Source organism: Cherax quadricarinatus, chromosome 27 (assembly GCF_038502225.1).
Source record: "Cherax quadricarinatus isolate ZL_2023a chromosome 27, ASM3850222v1, whole genome shotgun sequence".
NCBI lineage: Eukaryota > Metazoa > Arthropoda > Malacostraca > Decapoda > Parastacidae > Cherax > Cherax quadricarinatus.
The window spans coordinates 29,200,437-29,227,376 of NC_091318.1; the positions used below are offsets into that span (position 1 = coordinate 29,200,437).

Here is a 26,940-nt window from a genome sequence, read left to right on the forward strand (position 1 = left end):
TATTGTGAAGTAGATTAGTCCATTTCAGACCCCCAAACATACACGTACAAACGCACTTACATAAATACACTTACATAGCTGGTCGCATTGGGAGGTGATCGTTAAGCGGGGGTCCACTGTATATATACTGAGAGTTTACTTTACATACATGTATACAATATGCTGAGAAATACACACCTCTTGGTAAAGATACTTGGGAATGTTTAGGAGAGGCAGAGATGAATAAGGTACAAACTCATGTTTTGTTGCAGGATGGTACTAGAGCCACAGATGCTAGCAGTTTGGTGACAGCTGGTGGAGTATTAATGTTGGTAAGAATCAGAGAACTTTGGTGAATATTGGTGTGTCTGATGAATTTATTTGTTCCAGAATGGTAAGAGAGGTGCAGGAGCTGAGTGAGAGTGTGGAGTCACTACGTCACAAGCTGTCAGAGGCTGAGAACTCGCTACACCGTCTGGCCCAGATCAGGGCCCGTCTCGACCATGACCTCGGGGTCAAAACCAATTCCCTTTACATCGACAGGGACAAGTGCCTTGCCATCAGAAAGAGCTTCCCTCTCTCCCAACCACATTTAGTTGATTTTACTCTTTACTAGGTTCACAAACATGCTTTCCAGTACATCCATGCACTTTGACACACTCCAGTCCAAGTTATGATACAACAACAAATAGCATAAAAACAAAATGGATGAATTTAAAAATCCTTTGGCAGAGTTTCTCATGACAAATTAAGTTGCAAGCTACAATATACAGTATAGGAGAAATAAAGTGTGAATTATTGCCAGGAGATATTTTTTATAGAAAAGAATAACGAAAAAGAGGAAAAAGTCCTTGTGGAAATCTTTTACTGAAGGGGTCCACAAGTAGTAATTTTTGCCCCAGTGATTTTTTAATTTATATTCAGTAAATGACTTGCCAGAGGATTTATATATAAATAGGTTTGTAGATGAAAAAATGAAATATAAAATAGGAAATCAGAATGACTTAAAATTATGCTGGAATAATTAGACAAATTGAGGAAGTGAAATAATAAATAAATGATGGAATTTAATGTTAAGTGCCATGGAATGGTTGGATTAAATGTTAATGTCATCTGACAGAAAAAGATCTTGGAGTGATTATGAAAAATAATTATCAATGAAGTCCATATAAGTGCAGTAGTGAGGAACTCACATGCTTTATCAATATACACCTTAATATAACATTCAAAAGTATGGATGATGAAATGCTGAAAAACAGTTTATAGTGTGTTAGACAATGTTGGAAACTGAAATTGTGGTATTATGTCTGTGCCTCAGAAATCATATAATTAAAACAGAAAAGATGTGTAAATAATATTAAACTTTTAATAAATCAGACCAATAAAGTAATAACTAGCAAAGTAAAATCAAAGGCCACCACTGTGAAAGCAATTATCTGGCATTGGAAAAGATATAAATCATAGCAGTGCAACACTTTGTATGCTATACTTGAATTTGTGTGAAAATAGTATCCATGAAACTTACAGCAAAATTCAAAGCTGATATAACTGGAGCAGAATACAAAACCCAATCAAGCCACTCAATACAGTGGAAGCAGAATGTAAGGGATCTAGAAGCAATCATTTTGAGAGATCTTATATTCAAGGGACTCAATAATGCAGCCCATCCTAATCAAAGTCAGTCCTGTATTTCACTGTAATTAAGACAGTAAAATGGGTGACTGTTACATGAATCTTAAACCATGATTATCTGACTGTACTATAAAATGTGCTCGGTTGGTTGCTGTTTTCTCTTTGTGCTTCAAAATATTTTATCATCTCTATTTGTTGTTTCATTTACTGGCACTGTGGTATGCTATACATATAATTAATTAATTTTTATCAATGGATGGCAATCTAACATAAACTGACTTTTAATTTATGAGGACAAGTTACAGTAATGTTACCATCACTAGGGCTAAGAAATTAATAAGCCGAATAACAAGAATCTTCAAAACAAGTGATGCTAAGCTAATAATGATACATGTTATATACTGTACTTTAAAACTTCTACACTCTAAACTGGAATACTTCTGTATAGTACATTAAAAAACCACTTAAGGGAGGAAAATTTCAGATCTGAAAAATCTGCAGATAAATTCATCTGCCCATATTCATTTATTCCATCACCTAAATTACTGGGAACATTTAAAATCCCTCAAATTGTACTCTTTGAAGTGTAGGTAAGAAAAATGTATGGTAATCTACACTTGAAAAGTACTGAAGGGTATGGTTTCAAATCAGCACAAAACAGTTAATTATTATGAAAGCAAAATGATCCAGTGAAAATTATTCACAAGAAAAAAAAAATGCTAAATTCAATGTGTGTTGTTCAGCACTCTTCCAAGTGAAATTCAAGGATGCAATACACTAATATAACTCCATAAGCATCAAACAAGAGTTTAGGTTGAACAATAAGGATATTCATTTTTTTTTTATAATTATTACTGCTTTTTAATAGTAATGTATACTGTATAAATTTTTAGATTTTTAAATAAGTGTTGCTATTTTCTATTTAAACTGCAAAAATAGCAAATTTTCTGCTTTTCACTTTAGGCAGACACTCATTGTTTGTGGTGTTGCACACATTATCTCATGTCTCTTTAACCCTTAAATGGTCCAAACGTATATATATACGTTCACCTGCGAAGCGCCCCAAATATTTTTATAAAAAAAAAATTTTTTTTTTTTTTTTTTTTTTTTTTTTAGGAAAAAAAGAGCATGTGGTATCCAGGCATACCCAATTTTTTTTCATATGGCACACACTGAGTGTGCACACCCATTCTCTCATGTCTAGGCGAGTCAGGCCTATCATGCCAATGTTGAATGAATGACAAATGAACATATATATACGTTTGGGGTGCTACGCGAGATAACGTATATATACATTTGGACCATTTAAGGGTTAAGAAATTTCTGAACAATGCACTTCTCAGTAGACACTTTTTTTTTTAGTTCTTGATCATCACTACAGACAATTAAAATATATTATTGGTACGTACTACAAAGACATGTACAGACTTTTGCAAAATAGATAGACTGACAGCCCAATATGACAATGAAATTAAACTCTCAATAACTGTTTCATCAATGCATTATCCACATACAAAAATAAGTTATTAAACTTGATACAACAAGTCTTAAATTTCCCAATATAACTGGTTAAAAGAAATGTAACATGATGTTTGAATGTTTGAGTGAAGATGTGCTGAATGTATTATGAGTGGTGGTTTATTGTATTAGATGTGTATTGTATCTGGTATGTACAGCTCTGTACAATTTTGATGTATTGTCATCTGTTGGGAAACAGCCAGATCTAACCAACAGTCCTTCATTGGATCCCTTTGTGGGATACGGATGTGTCGGTCTGCCACGAGCATCAGTGATATAAGCCCTCTTATCATTATTTTCAGAGGCCAGGTCCTCGTCATTTACCACCTCTGAAGCAAACACCAGTTTTTTTTTTTTTTTTTTAACTTTGAAATTTTCTACGATTCTCGGGAAACCCAGCTCATTGCTCATAGCAAGGTTTTACAACAATATGCGTGCGTGTGTTTGGGTATATGTGTGTGAGTTCATGCATCCATACATACATGGTGCAGAGGATAGGCTTAAAAATAATATACTGGAATGGTTGGTGAATTTGTTGACTGTATGTGTGAAATAGGGAAGATACTTCAAGATGGGCAGAGGACATGCATACTTATTTATATAAAGAGAAAAGGAATGAGAGAGCATAAGAATTATAAGGGAATAAATCTCGTTAAACTATTGCAGTGAAAAGGTTAGGAAAACCAGAATGCTTTTGTGTTCCTAAGTACTCATTCAAAGTCTCTGTATATGTTATCTGAACAGTATATATGGAGCAGACACCTACCAGCAAGGTCTGTACCTGTCCTGATTTAGTGCCATTAACATGACGTGCTTTAACATGGAACCCAAATGTGATAGTCGCTGCGCTCCTGACACTGTTACGCTATGCACTCATCCTACCCACAATTATTGATAATCTACATACTATTTACCTTCTAATACATTAATAAGGATTGAACACAGGAAATACAAATTCAATGTTTTAAATTCTGTTGTTGATACGATTTTGCTACAGTGGCCTCTGACTGTCTTCCTACAAAGGAAGTGCAGGCAGAAACCAGATACAAAATTTTAATACAGTCCTTGTTTTTGAAACTACAGACATCACCACTTGGTGCTCAGCAGTTTGATAGTTTACAGTTCTTTACTTATAATTTGTGGTAGATAATGTACGACCTTTACGTGTCTTCCATCAATGAAAGACACGAAGAAGGAAAACAGGAAATTGTTAACTTGGGCAAATTTTATGCAACCTGTTCTGTTTTAATACTGTATAATGAAATCAAATTTACGAGATATACTGTATGTTATTTATTGAGATAATATCACTGATATATGTATTCACTTACAGTTTATATATAAAGTTTATAAGGCTTATCTGCTTAATAAAGCTTATTACATTTTATATATGATTTGACTGCCCTATTGTGGAACGTGAACGTACTCGGAACTCCATGAGAGATATCGTATTATTTTGCACAGAATGATTAACTATCAACCATTTATAAAAGTCACTGACCATGTCTGTCTGGTATCATTGAAAAGGGTAGGAGGATATTTAGCTACAGTTTCACAGAATATACATCGCCCAACATAATAATAATGACTGGATATCAGAATGGAGGAAGGGAGTATGGAGGATACAAATGTGTTTAGATATCTGTCTATGGATAGGTCTATGAAAGATAAAGTGAATCACAGAATAGAAGAGGGGAGAAAAGGTGGGTGCTACAATGAGGCATCAATGAAGACAAAGTTTATCCATGGTGGCAAAAAGAGGAAAGTCCAGAGAATAATGGTATAAACACTGTTATTTGGGTGTTTAGGGTTGTAAATACTGCAGTGTAGAGGAGGATGGAAGCATTGGAGATGTCATATTTGAGGGTTATGTGGTGTGAATATTGTGATGAAAATTTGGAGCTTGGAGATTAGAAGGTGTGAGGTTACCAAAAGCATAATTCAGAGGACTGAGGAGGAGTTGAGTACTCTGGTTACTTAGAAAGGATGGAGAGTATATAAATATGGAGTGGAGGGCAGGAGTTATCCCAGAAAGGGATGGAGGGAGGGGGGAGGTAAAGGAGGTTTTCAGTACTAGAGGCAGGAACATTCAACAGGCTTATGTGAACGTGTTACATTGGAATGGAGGTAGGTGATTCTGTGATCTGACGTGCTGTTGGAAAGAGAGCAATGAAACATTTATGAAGGGATTCAGAGAAACCAGTTAGCTGGATGTGAGTCATGGAAGTGGGAAGTAAAGCGCCTGCAGTTCAAGGAAAGATGAGGATGTTGCAATTCGGAGGGACGTCTGAACTGTGATGTCAGCACACTTTTAGCAAGACAGCGACTGAATGAATGATGGTGAATGCGTTTCTCTTTGTTTGGGGTCACCCTACCTTGGTGGGAGATGGCCAGTGTGTTTAAAAAAGAATGGAGCAAGATAGATTGATAAAATAATTGTATAAGCCTGTGATGGATGTAGAGGAATATTCCAGAAGTGCTGGAAGGAGGGAGTGACAACAGTTTTAGGTAGTAAAGGTTATTCATCCCACAGATGTGTGAAGTTGTCAGATTGGATACAATTGATTTTTTCAATTTGGGGTGCTGTTGGGGGCTGATGAAGTTTTTATTTATGAAAGGATTCAGGGAAAACTTGCTAGCCATATTTGAATTCTGGAGGTGGGAAGGGCAGTGCCTGCATTCTGAAGGATGAATGTGTTTTCCTTGGTGGAAATGGCCGAAGTGGTAAAAAAAAATCTTTTATAACTATGTACTGGTCTAAGACCTCTAATACAATGATTTTCCCATAATTTTTTACATCAGTTTGAAGATTTTTAAAAAAACTCCTACATTAATATTAACATTAATACTAACTAACAAACTGCTATTGAAACTGGCCTTTAAACTCTTGTGGTGGTTCTTCATCACTGTCAAATTCTGCTTCAGCATCCCTAGTCCAGTTCCCCAACAAATCTCTCTTCCATCCTGAAGCTCGAAGGTTTTGGTAATATTTACACCTCTCCAGTTTGAATTGTGAACTGGGGGAAATTACTACTTTTTCTTGTGAAGCCAAGTCAGAAGCTACAGGAAGTTTGTCTTCACCTAATGAGTTTGCAGTCAAATTTACCGAGTTCATCGTTATTGGTGTTTCAATTTTAGACTGTGGTAAATGACACAGACGACGCTCCTTCATAACTGCATCACTGAACTCATTCTTCTGCAAAATCTTTTTAACATATCTCGTAACCTCATCTTCTACACTGGAAGTGTGTTTTGAGATCATTTCTTGCTGGATGCTACAGCCTTCTGTAATGAATACAAAGATTATGTATTATGACTGCGATCAAGTGCTATTTACTTTATATCTAATATCTTATTAACTCTGGAACTCCTCTCCTAGGTGATCATGACTTTTAAGTCAACTGGGACCTGCCCAAACATGATTTAACTTGTTCTATACTCAAGAGATCTATTTCATAAGTTTTTTTTTTTTTAACAAGTCGGCCGTCTCCCACCGAGGCAGGGTGACCCAAAAAGAAAGAAAATCCCCAAAAAGAAATACTTTCATCATCATTCAACACTTTCACCTCACTCACACATAATCACTGTTTTTGCAGAGGTGCTCAGAACACAACAGTTTAGAAGCATATACGTACATGTATAAAGATACACAATACATCCCTCCAAACTGCTAATATCCCGAACCCCTCCTTTAGAGTGCAGGCATTGTACTTCCCATTTCCAAGCCTCAAGTCCGGCTATATAAAAATAAGTATCATAAGTATCAATATTATATTCACAAAAACGAACTAAACTGTTTTCCCTAATCATGGTATTGATTGTCTATATGTCACTCTAACCGATCCCACCTTAACCCGTAAATGGTCCAAACGTATATATATGTTTTTTCAAAATTTGAAAGTACGTAAAAAATGTAGATCTTCTTTATTTTTTTTTTACATTTGAAAACATGTAAAAAAACTTTGATCTACTTTTTTTTTTTTGTTATATTTAAAAATACTATGTAAAAAAACGTAGATCTACTTTTGGAGCACTACGCATGTGAACGTAGATCTGCTTGGACAGTTTAAGGGTTAAACTGTACTTCATTGTTTCATGTATTCTTTGTAAGCCAAACCTCTATCCTTTCTAGATGCCTAAACCAAAATAGGATATCTCTCTCTCTCTCTCTGATAATCATTACTACCCGACATCTCTGGCCTTTTCTGCCATTCTGCCACTCCCAATTATAGAAAAAAGCATTTGCTGAATCAACAACAAAATTCTTCTCTTTCTTTCAAATCCAATATATAAAATATATGAAAATGAATTGGTGCAGATCATTTGGAAATTCTACCTTTGTTCATCTCTTTCAACCTCCACTCTGAATTACAGTTCTTGAAACACACCCTGTCAGGCAATGATTTTAGCAGTAATTTATAAAGGAAAACTGTTGCTGTATTTAACAGTACAATAATCCAATAATCTGTACTGCTGAAAGACTAATTATGTATTTTTTGATAACATTTATGAGACTGAATTAAAAATTCTCTGGTAGCCTAAATAACAAGTAATCTTAAAGAGCTGTTATGTATTTTCAGCAGCATTTCCTATAAAAAGAAATTAACTAAACTAACAAAAGATTACTATAAAGAATAAGAAGAAGAAAATTGTCAAAGTGGGAAGTCTGAATGCGCATGGATGTTGTGCAAATGATAAGAAAGAGATGATTGTGGATGTTATGAATGAGAAGAAGCTGGATGTCCTGACTTTAAGTGAAACAAAGCTGAAGGGGGTGGGAGAGTTTCAATGGAGAGAAACAAATGGGATTAGATCAGGGGTTTCAAACAGAGTTAGAGCTAAAGAAGGAGTAGCAATAATGTTGAAGGATAAGCTATGGCAGGAAAAGAGGGACTATAAATGTAATAATTCAAGAATTATGTGGAGTAAAATAAAGATTGCATGTGGTTATAGGAGGGTGGGGGCAGGAGGAAAGAGGAGTGATTGGTGGAATGATGAAGTAAAGGGTGTGATAAAAGAGAAAAAGGTAGCTTATGAGAGGTTTTTACAAAGCAGAAGTGTTATAAGAAGAGCAGAGTATATGGAGAGTAAGAGAAATGTGAAGAGAGTGGTGACAGAGTGCAAAAGGAGAGCAGATGATAGAGTGGGAGAAGCACTGTCAAGAAATTTTGAAGAAAATAAGAAAAATTTTTGGAGTGAGTTAAACAAGTTAAGAAAGCCTAGGGAAAGTATGGATTTGTCAGTTAAAAACAGAGTAGGGGAGTTAGTAGATGGGGAGACGGAGGTATTAGGTAGATGGCGAGAATATTTTGAGGAACTTTTAAATGTTGAGGAAGAAAGGTAGGCAGTAATTTCATGCACTGGCCAGGGAGGTATACCATCCTTTAGGAGTGAAGAAGAGCAGAATGTAAGTGTGGGGGAGGTGCGTGAGGCATTACGTAGAATGAAAGGGGATAAAGCAGCTGGAACTGATGGGATCATGATAGAAATGTTAAAAGCAGGGGGGATACAGTGTAGGAGTGATTGGTACTTTTGTTTAACAAATGTATGAAAGAGGGGACGGTACCTAGGGATTGGCGGAGAGCATGTATAGTCCCTTTATATAAAGGGAAAGGGGACAAAAGAGATTGTAAAAATTATAGAGGAATAAGTTTACTGAGTATACCAGGAAAAGTGTACGGTAGGGTTATTATTGAAAGAATTAGAGGTAAGACAGAATGTAGGATTACGGATGAACAAGGAAGTTTCAGAGTAGGTAGGGGATGTGTAGATCAAGTGTTTACATTGAAGCATATATGTGAACAGTATTTAGATAAAGGTAGGGAAGTTTTTATTACATTTATGGATTTAGAAAAGGCATATGATAGAGTGGATAGAGGAGCAATGTGGCAGATGTTGCAAGTATATGGAATAGGTGGTAAGTTACTAAATGCTGTAAAGAGTTTTTATGAGGATAGTGAGGCTCAGCTTAGGGTGTGTAGAAGAGAGGGAGAATACTTCCCGGTAAAAGTAGGTCTTATACAGGGATGTGTAATGTCACCATGGTTGTTTAATATACTTATAGATGGGGTTGTAAAAGAAGTAAATGCTAGGGTGTTTGGGAGAGGGGTGGGGTTAAATTATGGGGAATCAAATTCAAAATGGGAATTGACACAGTTACTTTTTGCTGATGATACTGTGCTTATGGGAGATTCTAAAGAAAAATTGCAAAGGTTAGTGGATGAGTTTGGGAATGTGTGTAAAGGTAGAAAGTTGAAAGTGAACATAGAAAAGAGTAAGGTGATGAGGGTATCAAATGATTTAGATAAAGAAAAATTGGATATTAAATTGGGGAGGAGGAGTATGGAAGAAGTGAATGTTTTCAGATACTTGGGAGTTGACGTGTCGGCAGATGGAGTTATGAAGGATGAGGTTAATCATAGAATTGATGAGGGAAAAAAGGTGAGTGGTGCATTGAGGTATATGTGAAGTCAAAAAACGTTATCTATGGAGGCAAAGAAGGGAATGTATGAAAGTATAGTAGTACCAACACTCTTATATCGTTGTGAAGCTTGGGTGGTAAATGCAGCAGCAAGGAGACGGTTAGAGGCAGTGGAGATGTCCTGTCTAAGGGCAATGTGTGGTGTAAATAATATGCAGAAAATTCAGAGTGTGGAAATTAGGAAAAGGTGTGGAGTTAATAAAAGTATTAGTCAGAGGGCAGAAGAGGGGTTGTTGAGGTGGTTTGGTCATTTAGAGAGAATGGATCAAAGTAGAATGACATGAAAAGCATATAAATCTATAGGGGAAGGAAGGCGGGGTAGGGGTCGTCCTCGAAAGGGTTGGAGAGAGGGGGTAAAAAAGGTTTTGTGGGCGAGGGGCTTGGACTTCCAGCAAGCGTGCATGAGCATGTTAGATAGGAGTGAATGGAGACGAATGGTACTTGGGACCTGACGATCTGTTGGGGTGTGAGCAGGGTAATATTTAGTGAAGGGATTCAGGGAAACCGGTTATTTTCATATAGTCGGACTTGAGTCCTGGAAATGGGAAGTACAATGCCTGCACTTTAAAGGAGGGGTTTGGGATATTGGCAGTTTGGAGGGATATGTTGTGTATCTTTATACGTATATGATTCTAAGCTGTTGTACGTATTCTGAGCACCTCTGCAAAAGCAGTGATAATGTGTGAGTGTGGTGAAAGTGTTGAATGATGATGAAAGTACATGTATTTTCTTTTTGGGGATTTTCTTTCTTTTTTGGGTCAACCTGCCTCGGTGGGAGACGGCCGACTTGTGTGAAAAAAAAAAAAAAAAATTCAGGGAAACCAGTTATTTTCATATAGTCGGACTTGAGTCCTGGAAATGGGAAGTACAATGCCTGCACTTTAAAGGAGTGGTTTGGGATATTGGCAGTTTGGAGGGATATGTTGTGTATCTTTATACGTACAGTGGACCCCCGGTTAACGATATTTTTTCACTCCAGAAGTATGTTCAGGTGCCAGTACTGACCGAATTTGTTCCCATAAGGAATATTGTGAAGTAGATTAGTCCATTTCAGACCCCCAAACATACATGTACAAACGCACTTACATAAATACACTTACATAATTGGTCGCATTCGGAGGTGATCGTTATGCGGGGGTCCACTGTATATGCTTCTAAACTGTTGTGTTCTGAGCACCTCTGCAAAAGCAGTGATAATGTGTGAGTGTGGTGAAAGTGTTGAATGATGATGAAAGTATTTTCTTTTTGGGGATTTTCTTTCTTTTTTGGGTCACCCTGCCTCAGTGGGAGATGGCTAACTTGTTGAAAAAAAAAAAAGGATTTTCTATTGAATCAGTATATTACAAAGATGCAATATATCTAGAATTACAGATATTTGTGGCAAAAAGATGTAACTGTTACTGTTGTAATACTAACTACTTCACAGATAAAACACAAAATAAAGATAAGAGATACATACTTATAATTTTTTTTATAAATATAACTATGTGAAACTAAACAAATTACTTTTTTTGCTCATAGTAACATAGAAATATTAAACTCACCTGATCTTTTTATATTAATTGTCTCCTTGCGGCTATAAGGAGTGCGTCTTGAGGGCCTTTTGGCTCTAGTGTGTGTAGAATACTTATTAAACAAACTGCTGGAAAAAATACCATATAATAAGTATTTCAAAAATGACAAAGAATTAACAAAATATACATCTACACTGAAACTGAAGGGACTCATAGGAAGGACTACATCTACATATAAATATCAATTTAAGAAACAATCATCTATGTTAGTGCACCATTCTAAGCTCAACATATGCGCCATTACTGATTATTATTATTTTTTTAACACACAGGCCATCTCCCACCGAGGCAGGGTGACCCAAAAACAAAACACTTTCACTCTTGCAAGAGGTGCACAGATGCTACAGTTCAGATGTTCCTCCAAACTGCAAACATGTATTTTTATTTGTTAGTGCACTGCTGATAAACATTTTACTCTGTCTTTCTCAGCTGTAATATTTATGGCCATGATTTTTTTCTAAGAATGTCCAATACTGTATTACTTATCATGAAAAATGCATCTCTGTAGCTTTAAAAATTATTTATTCATTTATAAGTCTCATGACAATGGGGAATTTATTAAATGTTGAATAATTGTAATTCCTATTTTAAATATTTTTCATGTTTTCATATTTACACAGAGAAGCTCCTCTCAATGTCAGTTTGAGAAAAAGACACTGTATGCCAAGTATTTATGTTATTATTGTACAAGCTCTTTCAGCTCAGTCCTGTTCACTATTACTCCTTGTGAACTTTTCAAAATGTTGCAAAATTGATAGCATTTTTGCTATGTTCAGCTGTTTCAGAGCTCTGTCTCCACTGATGGATAAAAAAAACTCCTGTAAATGTGCAGAAATTAGAGAAACTTAAAAAATAATTATAGTGTAAATGAACACACCTTGATTCTTGGCCATGGCTTTGATTATTATTTGGAAGAGCTGTTGCTCCTGGGTTGCTAGTTTGACCAGTCTTCAAATATGTTTCCTGTTGACGTTTCAATATGAGGAGCTCCACTTCCTGCTTTCGCTCCATAAACTTTGCAAGACCTGTTTAAAATGTTACAAAATAAATTACTGTTATAGTATTTTCATGCATATATTATACTATTATGTTGAAGTATGAGAAAGGTAACATTTATGAAGGGATTCAGAGAAACCAGTTAGATGGACTTGAGTCCTGGAGGTGGGAAGTACAGTGCCTGCACTCTGAAAGAGGGGTTGAGATATTTTGCCGATTTTGAACTGTAGTATCAGCATGCCACTGGCAAAACAGTGATGGAGTGAGTGATGATGAAAGTATTTCTTCTTTTTTGGGTCACCCTGCCTCAGTGGGAAACAGCCGATGTGTTATTTGCATGACAGTATCATCCATTGTGGAAACCGCAAATCTCCAAGCAGATATTAACTCAGTCTTTAAAAGGGCCTCAGAAAACAATATGAAGCTCAATGAAAACAAATTTGAGTTACGCTTTGCTATGGAAAACTTGAGAAAATGAAAACTGGATCGGAGTATAAAACAAATTCCAACCACACAATAGAGCAAAAAACTAATATGAAGGACCTGGGAGTGATAATGTCAAAGAATCTCGCTTTCAAAGATCACAACAATGTCTCTACCACATCTGCTAGGAAAATGATATGATGGATAATGAGAACCTTCAAAACTAGGGATGCCAAGCCAATGATGATTCTCTTCAAATTGTTTTTTTTCTCTAGGCTGGAGTACTGCTGTACATTAACGGCCCCTTTTAAGGCAGACGAAATTGCAGATCTGGAGAATTTACAGAGAACTTGTACTGCACGTATAAGTACAGTAAAGCACCTAAATTACTGGGGATGGTTGAACTCCCTTGACCTGTACTCCTTGGAATATAGACAAGAAAGATACATAATAATATACACTTGGAAAATCCTAGAGCAAATAGTCTCAAATCTGCACACAGAAATCACTCCCTACAAAAGCAAAAGACTCGGCGGTGAACATTTCCTCAATGAGAAGCAGGGGCACCATGAATATGCTAAGAGACAACACAATAAGTGTCAGCATGCTCAAGATTGCTCAATTGCCTCCCAGCATATTCAAGGGGGGATTATCAACAGACTCCTGGCTGTATTCAAGAGGGAGCTGGACAGGCACCCAAAGTCAGTACCAGACCAGCAGGGCTGTGGTTCATACATCGGTTTGCATGCTGCCAAAAGTAACAGCCTGGTTGATGAGGCCCTGATCCACTGTGAGGGCTGGTCATGGACTGGGCTATGGGGGCAATGACCTCCAAAACCCCCTCCAGGTATACTCCAGCTCAGCATAATAAAAAAGAATAGAGTTAAATTCTCATAGTAACCTGGTTTCACAATGAACAAGAGCAAGAGAATGGGTGCTATTTTTTAAAATATAAAAAGCCAAAAGGACTTGGACGAACAAGTTATTCAGCACCAAAAAACAATTAAGGTAGCTGAAAATTTACCTTACAACAAACTGATCAAATTTGCCTATAGTACACATCAAATCCATTGGCTAAAATACAGAGATCAACAGGCATGATAATTAAAAAAATCAAGTCTTTGTATTAAAATCATGCATCTTTATATTTTGCTAATACTCTAATTAAATGAACAGTTTTGCAATATGCAAAATTACTTTGATAAACACAATGTTATGCATACTATCCACACCCATAATTTTGTATTACTGTATATATTTCTAATCCTACCTTGGTGGGAAATGGCCTGTGAATAAAAAAATCTGAAGTCCTTTTATATATTTTCTGTGAAATTAGTATTTTTTATAAAGGAGTTAACCCTTTCAGGGTCCAGAGGCCAAATTTCAAAGTGTGCACTAGTGTCCAAGAATTTTCAAAAAATAATTTTATTTTTTTCTTATGAAATGGTAGAGAATCTTTCTGAACGTAATAAAACAAAAAGTATGAAATTTGATGGAAAACTGATGAAATTATGCTCTCGCGAATTTTGATGTGTCAATAATATTTATGCATCGGCAATTTTGCTGACTTTGACTCCCATTTTAGGCGAATTACATTATTCCAGTTGACCAAATTCTAAGCTATTTCACTAGTATTACTTCTATTCTATCGAAATCGCCAAGTCAACTGTTTCAACTACAACATAAAGTGATCGGAAATTGGTAATTTGGCCAGTTTAATGCAAAGTTCAAAACATTCCAATTTCAAAATAGGATCCAGAATAAACAATGCAGGCATTCCTGGCACTAAACTAAAATTTCCTCTGCTCATTAGTTATGTTTTCAGGCTTTACAAATGAATTCCATTTTGATTTTTAATTCACATAATGAATTTTTATTCAAACCAAAATATAGAAGATTTACTCTTATGCAATATTGTAATAATTGTATAAATAATATCACCACATTTGTGAACGTATATTAGACCCACCAGCTGGCGTGTATTAGATGTGTGACGTCATCTGTTTACTCTTGAATATCGGCAAAAGTTTAACATTTCCATTACTTTGAGCTCAGTTTCAAGCCATTTTCAGTACTAAAATCAATCAAAATCATCACTATTTCTGTAACGTACATACCATTCTATCAAATGTGACCAAGAAATTGCAAATACAACTATAAAAAAGATATGAAAAAACATTGCAAAGTTGCTGTTTTAATAAAAAATTATGGTCTCAGTTTTTTTCTCATTATGCACTGTGTGCTGCAGGATTTGTTTTGTGTGGTGCACACATACCACATAGATGTATTCTCTCATATCTAGGCCCAAATTTACCACTCACAGCTTATCAGAGTGAGTTGAGCTCATGGCATAGATCCACGGTTTAAACCCTCAACATAAGCCGTAGATCTACGGCACAGACCCTGAAAGGGTTAAATATCAATATCAGATCCACTGCTCTCTTCCCTTGTACATAAACCTGTTTTTGAATATCTAAATAAACTCACAATAAAGATGCTTTTTTCCAATTCTATGTCGAGACAACATGGGCAGAGTGTCGCATACTGGCCGATGGCTGCACACCAAGCAAGCATATCTGAAAAAAATAAGTTTCCTAGTCACACTGTAACAAAGAATGGAGAAAAAGAGAAAACTTTATATATGTACAGTATTACCATACTAATGCATGTATAATACCGAGACTTTGTTAAGATTTATAATGTATGTATGTATGTACTTACAGTTTGTGTAATGCTTAACCATCAATGGAAGATATGCATGATAAATGCATAACCTTCAGAAACACTGAAGTTGCTGCTGCCTTGCTGAACAGTACGTATTTCTATGTTTTCAGAGCTCATAGTATTTAAAGACCTACATTTTTTTTAATATTTACATATTGGAGGCAGGGGGGTAAAGGAGGTTTTGTGAGCAAGGCGCTTGGGCTTCCAGCAAGCGTGCATGAGCGTGTTAGATAGGAGTGAATGGAGACAAATGGTATTTGGGACCTGACGATCTGTTGGAGTGTGAGCAGGGTAATATTTAGTGAAGGGATTCAGGAAAACCGGTTATTTTTATATAGCCGGACTTGAGTACTGGAAATGGGAAGTACAAAGCCTGCACTTTAATGGAGGGGTTTGGGACATTGGCAGTTTGGGGGGATATGTTGTATATCTTTATACGTATATGCTTCTAAACTGTTCCATTCTGGGCACCTCTGCAAAAACAGTGATTATGTATGAGTGAGGTGAAAGTATTGAATGACGATGAAAGTATTTTCTTTTTGGGAATTTTCTTTCTTTTTGGGTCACCCGGCCTCGGTGGGAGACGGCCGACTTGTAGAAAAAAAAATTATATATTTACTTAACTCCTTGGCTGAAGAGCCCTGCATAAGAATTAAGGCACCTGCTTTGAAGAGTAACGTAATCATTAACTCATATTTCAAATTAACAGAAAATGGTAGACCACTAGCATAATTATGTACATATCACATGAATTTCTAAACAATTTCATAATAATGTCTAATAACAAAATTTGAAAACACAAATGTGTCAACCAAGTATCGTATAGTATTTACTGTATTTCTAATCTTTCATTCTCTACCTGTGACCAAGAGCAGAATTACTCTACAGGGTTTTAACTGAATGTATCTCACCTGCCATTCTTAAGGAGAAGTGCCTCATCCTCTGGGATATGTTCTGCCAGGAGCTCCCTTACTCTGCTGTTCTGAAACACAGGACAGAGAAGAATAGCAGTTATAAACTTACCAAAACCTTTCAAGCATACACAACAAAATACATATACACCACTTAAATAGATTACAATACTATATAATACTGTAGATGATTGTAATTTTTATAGGAAGCCTGGCTTACCATAATTATCCCTTATACATACATGTAGTTCTGAGTACTAGAGGCTTGGACATCCAACAGGCTTGTGTGAGTGTGTTACATAGGAGTGAAGAAGAGCAAGTAGTTTTTATGACTTGCAGTGCTGTTGGAGTGTGAGAAAGGTAACATTTATGAAGGGAAGCAACTGAATTTTGTGGATCAATCAGACCCATTTTGTACTTCTGTAATCCTCTGATAACTCAAAAGTGGATGGGTATGACAGGGAAAATAAAGCTATAAAATAAGCAAATCAGTTCATCTCAAAAGAATAATTATACAATAATATAAAATAAGCTTTATTCAGGAAAACTTAAAAAGATTTTACAAATACAGTGGACCCCCCGGTTTACGATCAGCTCCCAATGCGACCAATTATGTAAGTGTATTTATGTAAGTGCGTTTGTATGTGTATGTTTGGGGGTCTGAAATGGACTAATCTAATTCACAATATTCCTTATGGGAACAAATTCGGTCAGTACTGGCACCTGAACATACTTCTGGAATGAAATAATATCGTAAACCGGGGGTCCACTGTATATCATAGATTTGTACAATAGTTTTGAGGACACACAGATGTTTTAGGCATACAATAATGGCACATTATGGAAATTTAAACTGGGAACCAACAAGAAATAAATCACTGAGTTTTTTGGGTTATCCTAGGTAATTTACAATATATATGATAATTGTACTTAGGTGTCCTTGTTATTATTATAATTATAATTACTATTATTATTATTATAATCAAAAAGAACTGATAAACCCATTATGGTCATACAGTGCTGCTATGTGTACTTGTATACCTGGAGAATACCTGGAGAGAGTTCTGGGGATCAACGCCCCCTTGGCCCAGTCTGTGACCAGGTCTCATGGTGATCAGGGCCTGATCAACCAGGCTGTTATTGTTGGCCGCATGCAACCTGACGTACGAACCACAGCCTGGCTGGTCTGGCACTGACTTTAGATGCTTGTCCAGTGCCTGCTTGAAGACAGCCAGGGGTCTATTAGTAATCCCTCTTATGTATGCTGGGAGGCAGCTGAACAGTCTTGGGACCCTGACACTTACCGTGTTGTCTCGTATCGTGCTAGTGGCACCCCTGCTTTTCATTGGGGGGATGTTGCATCATCTGCCAAGTCTTTTGCTTTCATAGGGAGTGATTTTCGTGTGCAAGTTTGGTACTAATCCTTCTAGGATTTTCCAAGTGTACATAATCATGTATCTTTCCTGCCTGCGTTCTAGGGAATACAGGTTTAGGAACTTCAAGCGCTCCCAGTAATTGAGGTGTTTTATCTCCGTTATGCGCGCCGTGAAGGTTCTCTGTACATTTTCTAGGTCAGCAATTTCACCTGCCTTGAAAGGTGCTGTTAGTGTGCCAAAATAAACTTACTTAACTCAAAAAGTTGAACTCATTTACACCTGCTGTTCCAGTTTACCTAGCAATAAGTAGGTACCTGGATGTTAGTCACCTTATACCTGCTATCACTGTTCATCTAACAAGCAATTAGGTACCTGGGTGTTAGTGGACTGGTGTGGGTCGCATCCTGGGGACAAGATTAAAGGACCACAATGGAAATAAGACACAGTCCTCGATGACACACTTTCTCAGGTTATCCTGGGTGGATAACCTTCCCCCGGGTTAAAAATCCCAACAAATTTTATTTATTCCTACTGGGTTCCATATTATTATCACATTGCCTCATCACTGAATTAATTTAGGCCAGAATACAAAAACCTTAAATGACTCCAGTGGAAATGTGCCACAGCGTTTGACTCTACTGGATTATCTTAGATTAATTTCTTCGTAAGTTACTATATAAGATGACTGTTATAATTAATCTTGGTACATTTTTTAAGTTTACCTTAAGTTGATCAAGATAAGAAGCATCATTGTCTGTCTCTCGTTTGAAAGACATGTAAACCCGTACATCTACCTCCAGAGGTTTTATTCTTCTTCAAGACACGTACGTAGTTGTTTTATGCAACTATTAAATGTTATAGTCAATATATATTATTATTATAATCAAAAAGAAGCGCTAAGCCACAAGGACTATACAGTATATAGTCAATATATAAACTTTTAAATGTTTTATTCTATTGCTGGGTTGAAGGACCGAGGCGGCCCGCAGGCCGATTACTATTGTTGGATTATAGGGCCAAGTTTAATATAAAAAGTATTATAGGACTGTATTATAGGACTTCTGCAGCAGCCGTCGTTGGGAGTCGAGAACAATATCCAGTATTGGGCCCCCACTTGGACGAGATATCTCCTACACAGACAGCAAGGAAATGAGCTACTCAAGTCTCAATATGACTCGGTTGTTTTGCGAGCCGCTAACCAGACTGAGAGTCGAAGACCTAAATTATTTTTTATACAAGAGAGATACAAAATTTTGTAGACACACACCTATCTGATATTATCCTGATGCCTAATGACTTCGAAAAGGCGATAAATGACTTGCCTAGGCACTCTGCCCCGGGCCCAGACTCATGGAACTCCGTGTTCATCAAGAACTACAAGTCCCTATCACGTGCTTTTAACATCCTATGAAGAGAGAGCATGGACACTGGGGTCGTCCCACAGTTACTAAACACAACAGACATAGCTCACGAAATCGTAATGACACGATTGCAAACAAACCATACCCCGGCCGGGATTGAACCCGCGGTCATATTGGCTAACGCGACGGGCTGGAGTTTTGAGACTCTATGACCGCGGGTTCAATCCCGGCCGGGGTATTACCTGGAGTTTACCTGGAGAGAGTTCCGGGGGTCAACGCCCCCGCGGCCCGGTCTGTGACCAGGCCTCCTGGTGGATCAGAGCTTGGCGGGAGAGATACATGATTATATACATCTGGAAAATCCTAGAGGGACTAGTACCGAACTTGCACACGAAAATCACTCACTACGAAAGCAAAAGACTTGGCAGACGATGCACCATCCCCCCAATGAAAAGCAGGGGTGTCACTAGCACGTTAAGAGACCATACAATAAGTGTCAGGGGCCCGAGACTGTTCAACTGCCTCCCAGCACACATAAGGGGGATTACCAACAGACCCCTGGCAGTCTTCAAGCTGGCACTGGACAAGCACCTAAAGTCAGTTCCGGATCAGCCGGGCTGTGGCTCGTATGTTGGTTTGCGTGCAGCCAGCAGCAACAGCCTGGTTGATCAGGCTCTGATCCACCAGGAGGCCTGGTCTCAGACCGGGCCGCGGGGGCGTTGACCCCCGGAACTCTCTCCAGGTAAACTCTCTCCAGGTAATATTGGATAAAGAGGGTACAGGAGGAAATCTATGGAAATGAGATTAAATTGATGATAGAAAGAAAAATTGTGAAAGGTTCCCGGTGGCCTGGTGGCTAAAGCTCCCGCTTCACACACGGAGGGCCCGGGTTCGATTCCCGGCGGGTGGAAACATTTCGACACGTTTCCTTACACCTGTTGTCCTGTTCACCTAGCAGCAAATAGGTACCTGGGTGTTAGTCGACTGGTGTGGGTCGCATCCTGGGGGACAAGATTAAGGACCCCAATGGAAATAAGTTAGACAGTCCTCGATGACGCACTGACTTTCTTGGGTTATCCTGGGTGGCTAACCCTCCGGGGTTAAAAATCCGAACGAAATCTTATCTTATCTTATCTTAATAGAGAAATTGGGGCTGTATTTAGAGAACAGTGTAATTAGGTGTAGAGGTAGGTTACAAAATGCTGAATTGGGTGATTATGCTAAACACCCTATCTTACTACCCAAAACCCATCATCTAACAAATTTGATTGTTCTTTCATCAGTGGACTCAGCGTGCCTCGTTGTGCTCCCGGTTTTTCTGGTGTTTTCACGGTCGCTCTTACGTGCTAGAACTTTAATTTGTGTCATCAATCCTATACGATACATCCCTCTAGCGCCTGGAACCAATCTTGGGCGGAAAACATTATATACTGAGTAAAAAAAGGAGAATTAGTGTGCACTTCCTAGCAGAGTTTACTGCCAGAGGGGAATCATAGGCCTGTCCCGTGTGGAAAAATAATAATATTGAACTTTGTGTCAGAGGAAAGAAAGTCTCCCTGAAAGCATTGAGTATACATAGTGTATAGTGTATACTACAGTGGCTCCCTAGTATATTGATGATAAAGGCTAAAGTGTCATTTGAAAACAGGTGAATTTGTAAATGAAGTGATAAGCCTATAGAGGCAGGTGCCAGAAGTCGCCAGAAACTTACCACAGGTCAGCTGTTTTTAATAATCTTCCTGGCCTGCTAGTGTACTCGCATATAATCTAGTGATACCAGTGAATAGCAGAATACAGTGTTGTAGTAGCAACTAACCAGTATTATAATGGTACTTAGTGGAGTGGAGTGACTTTCATTAGTTTCTTTTTCTTGAAATACGAGACGTTACTGTGAATTTCATATAACCTGTAGTTACCAGCGGTCGCAATATACACAACGAGAAGCAATTATTACTACAGAAAAAGCGCCCTTCCTCCAAAATTTGCACCAGTCAACTATAGTGATAATATAGCATTTATTGTGGTGGAGACGGAAAAAAAAAAATAGAGAAGCTAGATACAGCGATTGATAAACAAAGGTGGTGGCTCGACCGTTCGTCATTGTAGGAGTGCCAGCAGTCACCGGCTCTTCATCACGCAAGTTATACTTTTGTATCAATCAAATCACATATTACTCGGGTAGATAATTTCCAGTAGATCCTTCATGTGTTAGCTCAAATCACCGACCAGTATGGTTTAAATAAGTGACCCACTGATCAGATCAGATAGACTGGTCCGAACCCTTGACTGGTCCGAACCCTTGAATGGTCCGAACCCTTGACTGGTCCGAACCCTGGACTGGTTTCAAACGGTTTCGTTGTGCACCTAGCAGGTTATTAATAGAATATTCAAGAGGTTGCTAGTAGAATTGCAGTAAATCAACCATTCAAATCATTATGAAGCTGTGTGTAGTCTGTGGTCAGTCAAACAAACGGGCTTCCACATGCATAAATTGTCATTTCTGTGGAAATTGGTGTCACGCCCCTTGTGCAGATATCCAAGAACTAGCTACAAGCAGTATTAAAACAGGGAAGTGTTTTTGGGTATGCCCAAATGAGATAAATCTGTGGACTAAAATCACAAGGGTATTAAAAGAGGTCAACATCAAAGCTGCTTTCATAGAAAACCTGGAAGCTTTCTACAACAGATGGGAACATAAAAAGTCCGGGCTGAATGGTACTGCCCTTGATACTGGCCATGTAGTCAGAAACTGTAAGGCTGGAGATGATGTCCTGGTAGTCAGTAAATGGGGGGCTGATAGTGCTGTCCTGGGAGACAGTAATGGGGAAGCTGGAGGTGCTGTCCTGGGAGACAGTAATGGTGAAGCTGGAGGTGCTGTCCTGGGAGACAGTAATGGTGAAGCTGGAGATGCTGTCCTGGGAGACAGTAATGGGGAAGCTGGAGATGCTGTCCTGGGAGACAGTAATGGTGAAGCTGGAGATTTTGTCCAGGTAGTCGGGAATTATACGCAGGAAGGAATACATATGAATGACCTCATAGGGGACAGGAGCCATAGTAGGGAAACAAGTGTAGTCAAAGATAAGATAAAACCAATATTGCAAACTAGAAATACCGCAGGAAATAGCAAACAAGAGGACTCCACTAGCAATAGTGAGGATATATTACCAAAAACAAATGGTGGGAGCTCCATTGTTGGTGCTAGGGAGGATAGAAGTAAGACAGGGAAACATGCACCAACAGGGAATACAGTCACAGAAACCCAAGGCAAACGGAAACCAAGCCTGTGCACATACTATGCACTCGGTATCTGCTGGCATGGGAAATCTGGAAAAACAGATGGGACGTGCAACTATGACCACCCTAGGAAATGCCATGCCCATATGACAACAGGAAAATGCAAACTCCCTTCCTGTAAGCTTTTTCACCCTGAACTGTGTACCTCTTCAGTACAGGAAAGACTGTGCTATAACTTAAATTGCCAGGCATACCATCTAAAGGGGACAAAAAGATACAAAACATCCAGGCCATGGGAAAACCTGGGTAGCCACAGCCACTCAAGAGGGAGAGGTTTTTTAGTGCCAGGAAGGAAAAAAAACTGGCAGGAAATGGCAGAAATCGTACACCAAATCCAGTCATTCCTGGAGTGGAACCACAGTCGATGGCCTCCACTCCAAACCAACAGATACAGATACTAATGCCGGAAAAAAAATCCCCCCCCAGTACCAACAATACCACCAGTCCGATAACATTCTTCTTTGCAAATATACAGGGTCTAAAGCCAGCAACAAACAACAAAATACCTTTCATCCGTGGACTGCTTGCAGAGGCAAAGGCAATGTTCGCGGCTTTCACTGAGACCCACATAAAGGATCACTTGGACAACGAAATATGGATCCCAGGTTACAACCTATACAGATGTGACAGAGTGAACAGGCAAAAGGGGGGGGTTGGCCTGTACATTGCAGAGTCACTTGTTTGCACAGAACTGCTAAATGCCTCAAATGATGTAGTGGAAGTTTTAGCAGTAAAGGTCGAGAACCAAAACCTAGTCATTGTGATAGTCTACAAGCCTCCGGATGCAACATCCCAGCAATTCCAGGAACAGCTGTTAAAAATTGACCACTGTCTGGAAAACCTTCCAGCTCCTGCACCCAACATCTTGCTCCTGGGGGATTTCAACTTAAGGCACCTAAAATGGAGGAATATAGCAAATAATATTGTTGCAGTAATAACACCAGGAGGCAGCTCTGATGAAAACTCACACTCACGCGAGCTTTTAAATCTCTGCACAAAATTCAATTTAAACCAGCAAATAATAGAGCCTACTAGACTGGAGAATACACTAGACCTCATCTTCACTAACAATGATGATCTGATAAGAAATATCACCATATCAAAAACAATATACTCAGATCACAACATAATTGAGGTTCAGTCATGTATGCGCGGAGCCCCAGACCGACATAAGGAGATTAGTCACGAGGGAGCATTCACCAAATTCAACTTCAATAACAAAAACATAAAGTGGGACCAAGTAAACCAAGTCCTAACCGATATAAGCTGGGAAGATATACTAAGCAACACAGACCCCAACTTATGCCTAGAACAGATTAACTCGGTAGCACTCGATGTATGCACAAGGCTTATTCCTCTAAGAAAAAGGAGGAGTAGATGTAAAACAGAAAGAGACAGGCGCTCCCTTTACAGGCGACGGAAAAGAATAACAGAGCGGCTAAAAGAGGTCAATATATCTGAAATGCGTAGGGAGACACTGGTCAGAGAAATAGCAAGCATCGAACTTAAGCTAAAAGAATCCTTTAGGAGTCAGGAATCGCGGGAAGAACTAAAAGCCATAAATGAAATCGAAAGAAACCCAAAGTATTTCTTCTCCTATGCCAAATCAAAATCGAGAACAACGTCCAGTATTGGGCCCCTACTTAAACAAGATGGGTCCTACACAGATGACAACAAGGAAATGAGTGAGCTACTCAAGTCCCAATATGACTCAGTTTTTAGCAAGCCGCTAACCAGACTGAGAGTCGAAGATCAAAATGAATTTTTTATGAGAGAGCCACAAAATTTGATTAACACAAGCCTATCCGATGTTATCCTGACGCCAAATGACTTCGAACAGGCGATAAATGACATGCCCATGCACTCTGCCCCAGGGCCAGACTCATGGAACTCTGTGTTCATCAAGAACTGCAAGAAGCCCCTATCACGAGCCTTTTCCATCCTATGGAGAGGGAGCATGGACACGGGGGTCGTCCCACAGTTACTAAAAACAACAGACATAGCCCCACTCCACAAAGGGGGCAGTAAAGCAACAGCAAAGAACTACAGACCAATAGCACTAACATCCCATATCATAAAAATCTTTGAAAGGGTCCTAAGAAGCAAGATCACCACGCATCTAGAAACCCATCAGTTACACAACCCAGGGCAACATGGGTTTAGAACAGGTCGCTCCTGTCTGTCTCAACTATTGGACCACTACGACAAGGTCCTAAATGCACTAGAAGACAAAAAGAATGCAGATGTAATATATACAGACTTTGCAAAAGCCTTCGACAAGTGTGACCATGGCGTAATAGCGCACAAAATGCGTGCTAAAGGAATAACAGGAAAAGTCGGTCGATGGATCTATAATTTCCTCACTAACAGAACACAGAGAGTAGTCGTCAACAGAGTAAAGTCCGAGGCAGCTACGGTGAAAAGCTCTGTTCCACAAGGCACAGTACTCGCTCCCATCTTGTTCCTCATCCTTATATCCGACATAGACAAGGATGTCAGCCACAGCACCGTGTCTTCCTTTGCAGATGACACCCGAATCTGCATGACAGTGTCTTCCATTGCAGACACTGCAAAGCTCCAGGCAGACATCAACCAAATCTTTCAGTGGGCTGCAGAAAACAATATGAAGTTCAACGATGAGAAATTTCAATTACTCAGATATGGTAAACATGAGGAAATTAAATCTTCATCAGAGTACAAAACAAATTCTGGCCACAAAATAGAGCGAAACACCAACGTCAAAGACCTGGGAGTGATCATGTCGGAGGATCTCACCTTCAAGGACCATAACATTGTATCAATCGCATCTGCTAGAAAAATGACAGGATGGATAATGAGAACCTTCAAAACTAGGGAGGCCAAGCCCATGATGACACTCTTCAGGTCACTTGTTCTATCTAGGCTGGAATATTGCTGCACACTAACAGCACCTTTCAAGGCAGGTGAAATTGCCGACCTAGAAAATGTACAGAGAACTTTCACGGCGCGCATAACGGAGATAAAACACCTCAATTATTGGGAGCGCTTGAGGTTCCTAAACCTGTATTCCCTGGAACGCAGGAGGGAGAGATACATGATTATATACACCTGGAAAATCCTAGAGGGACTAGTACCGAACTTGCACACGAAAATCACCCACTACGAAAGCAAAAGACTTGGCAGACGATGCACCATCCCCCCAATGAAAAGCAGGGGTGTCACTAGCACGTTAAGAGACCATACAATAAGTGTCAGGGGCCCGAGACTGTTCAACTGCCTCCCAGCACACATAAGGGGGATTACCAACAGACCCCTGGCAGTCTTCAAGCTGGCACTGGACAAGCACCTAAAGTCAGTTCCGGATCAGCCGGGCTGTGGCTCGTATGTTGGTTTGCGTGCAGCCAGCAGCAACAGCCTGGTTGATCAGGCTCTGATCCACCAGGAGGCCTGGTCTCAGACCGGGCCGCGGGGGCGTTGACCCCCGGAACTCTCTCCAGGTAAACTCCAGGTAATAAAAATGTAATGCATGGTGGGGTACAAGATACCTTAAATTGTATTAGGGAAACTTCCTGGATTCCACAAGGACGGCAAAGTGTAAAAAGGGTGATTAAATCTTGTGTAATATGTCGCCTTGTGGATGCCAGATCCTATATGTACCCAGGTCCTCTACCATTGCCAAATCAGCAATTTGAGTCGTTTTGCAATGACCTCCGCCTGGCCGCAGTGTGGAAAATACTGTATATTTTCCGGAAATACGGTAATTTATAGGTAAATAGATGCCCTATATTGTATTGTTAAAAGAAGTATGTTATCGAAAATGGGAAACTGGACCTGCGCCTGCGCAGACAGGACACTCGCCATCTTGGTTTTGAATTTTGTATAAACGTTGGTGTAATGGGAAGAATTTTTCGTGCTCTAGAGGTTAAAATTGTGTTGACATCTCTCAAATAGGAGGCGAAATTGGTGGATGTGCATTCCTGCATAACTTGAGATATCAGACGACTGGACAAGACAGCTCCAGGAACCTCAGATAAGCTCTCTAGATTTGTGTGTAATTCTGTCCAGCGTTATTTTCATAGATTTAGTTAGAGTGAGGTTTTCTGAGTATGATACACATTAATCTCCAGTCAAATTGGTGAGTGATATTAAGATTATATTTTCCTTCTGTTATGTAATTGTGTATATATATAACCATTTATTATTTTAATATACAGTCCACAAATTTATATATTTACCAGTATTCCTGGTGTATGTATATTTCATTTAATTAATAGGTCCAGAGCAACTTGTGGTTATGACAGTGGTAGGTATCGAAGGGGGACATTTTTGCGACCTAGGTGTCCCAAATTCCTACTTGTCTATGTAACATTGATAAATAATAATTATCTTTGTTATCATTTACTGTTATGTACATAATTAGTTACATTCAGGTAAATGCAATTTTCCACATGCCTACCAGCATACATAAGGGGGAGTACCAATAGACCCCTGGCTGTCTTCAAGCAGGTACTGGACAAGCACCTAAAGTCAGTACCTTACTAGCCGGGCTGCGGTTCACACGTCGGGTTGCGTGCGGCCAACAGTAAGAGCCTGGTTGATCAGGCCCTGATCCGCCATGAGGCCTGGTTGCAGACCGGGCCGCGGGGGCGTTGATCCCCGGAACTCTCTCCAGGTATACTCCAGTGAACGTCT

The 26,940-nt window shown here is 39.0% G+C and overlaps 2 protein-coding genes across 6 annotated transcripts in view; one reads left to right on the top strand and one right to left on the bottom strand.

The window, feature by feature from the left end:
• Positions 1-4,514, top strand: part of LOC128691160 (tektin-3) — a 29,539-nt gene extending 25,025 nt beyond the window's left edge. The window contains exon 10 of the mRNA XM_070089200.1: positions 370-4,514. Within this exon, the coding sequence (XP_069945301.1) occupies positions 370-595 (226 nt within the window). The 3' untranslated portion in view covers positions 596-4,514. The remainder of the gene's footprint in view (positions 1-369) is intronic.
• On the bottom strand, positions 3,449-18,686 carry LOC128691156 (sodium channel modifier 1). 5 transcript variants are annotated; one of them, XM_053780000.2, is made up of 7 exons: positions 18,337-18,686; positions 16,459-16,579; positions 16,239-16,309; positions 15,091-15,179; positions 12,062-12,209; positions 11,155-11,252; positions 3,449-6,414 (listed from the first exon to the last, which is right to left on the bottom strand). In XM_053780000.2, the coding sequence occupies exons 2-7, from the start codon at positions 16,459-16,461 to the stop codon at positions 5,993-5,995; spliced, it is 831 nt and encodes a 276-aa protein (XP_053635975.2). In that variant the 5' UTR covers positions 16,462-16,579; positions 18,337-18,686; the 3' UTR covers positions 3,449-5,992. The 5 variants fall into 5 exon arrangements, with proteins under 5 accessions (XP_053635975.2, XP_053635976.2, XP_053635973.2 ...); XM_053780001.2 differs by having other exon boundaries at positions 16,481-16,579; positions 18,337-18,679; XM_053779998.2 differs by lacking the exon at positions 16,459-16,579 and having other exon boundaries at positions 18,337-18,680.
• Between the last annotated feature and the right edge of the window lie 8,254 nt (positions 18,687-26,940).

Excerpts from the sequence above, each read along its gene's own strand:
- LOC128691156 (XM_053779998.2), bottom strand. The coding sequence starts at position 18,390 with ATGTCTTTCAAACGAGAGACAGACAATGATGCTTCTTATCTTGATCAA. Across the intron at positions 16,310-18,336 it reads CTTATCTTGATCAACTTAAG|AACAGCAGAGTAAGGGAGCT; the intron begins GTAAACTTAAAA and ends CCTGTGTTTCAG. Across the intron at positions 12,210-15,090 it reads TGGAAAAAAGCATCTTTATT|GTCTTGCAAAGTTTATGGAG; the intron begins GTGAGTTTATTT and ends CATTTTAAACAG.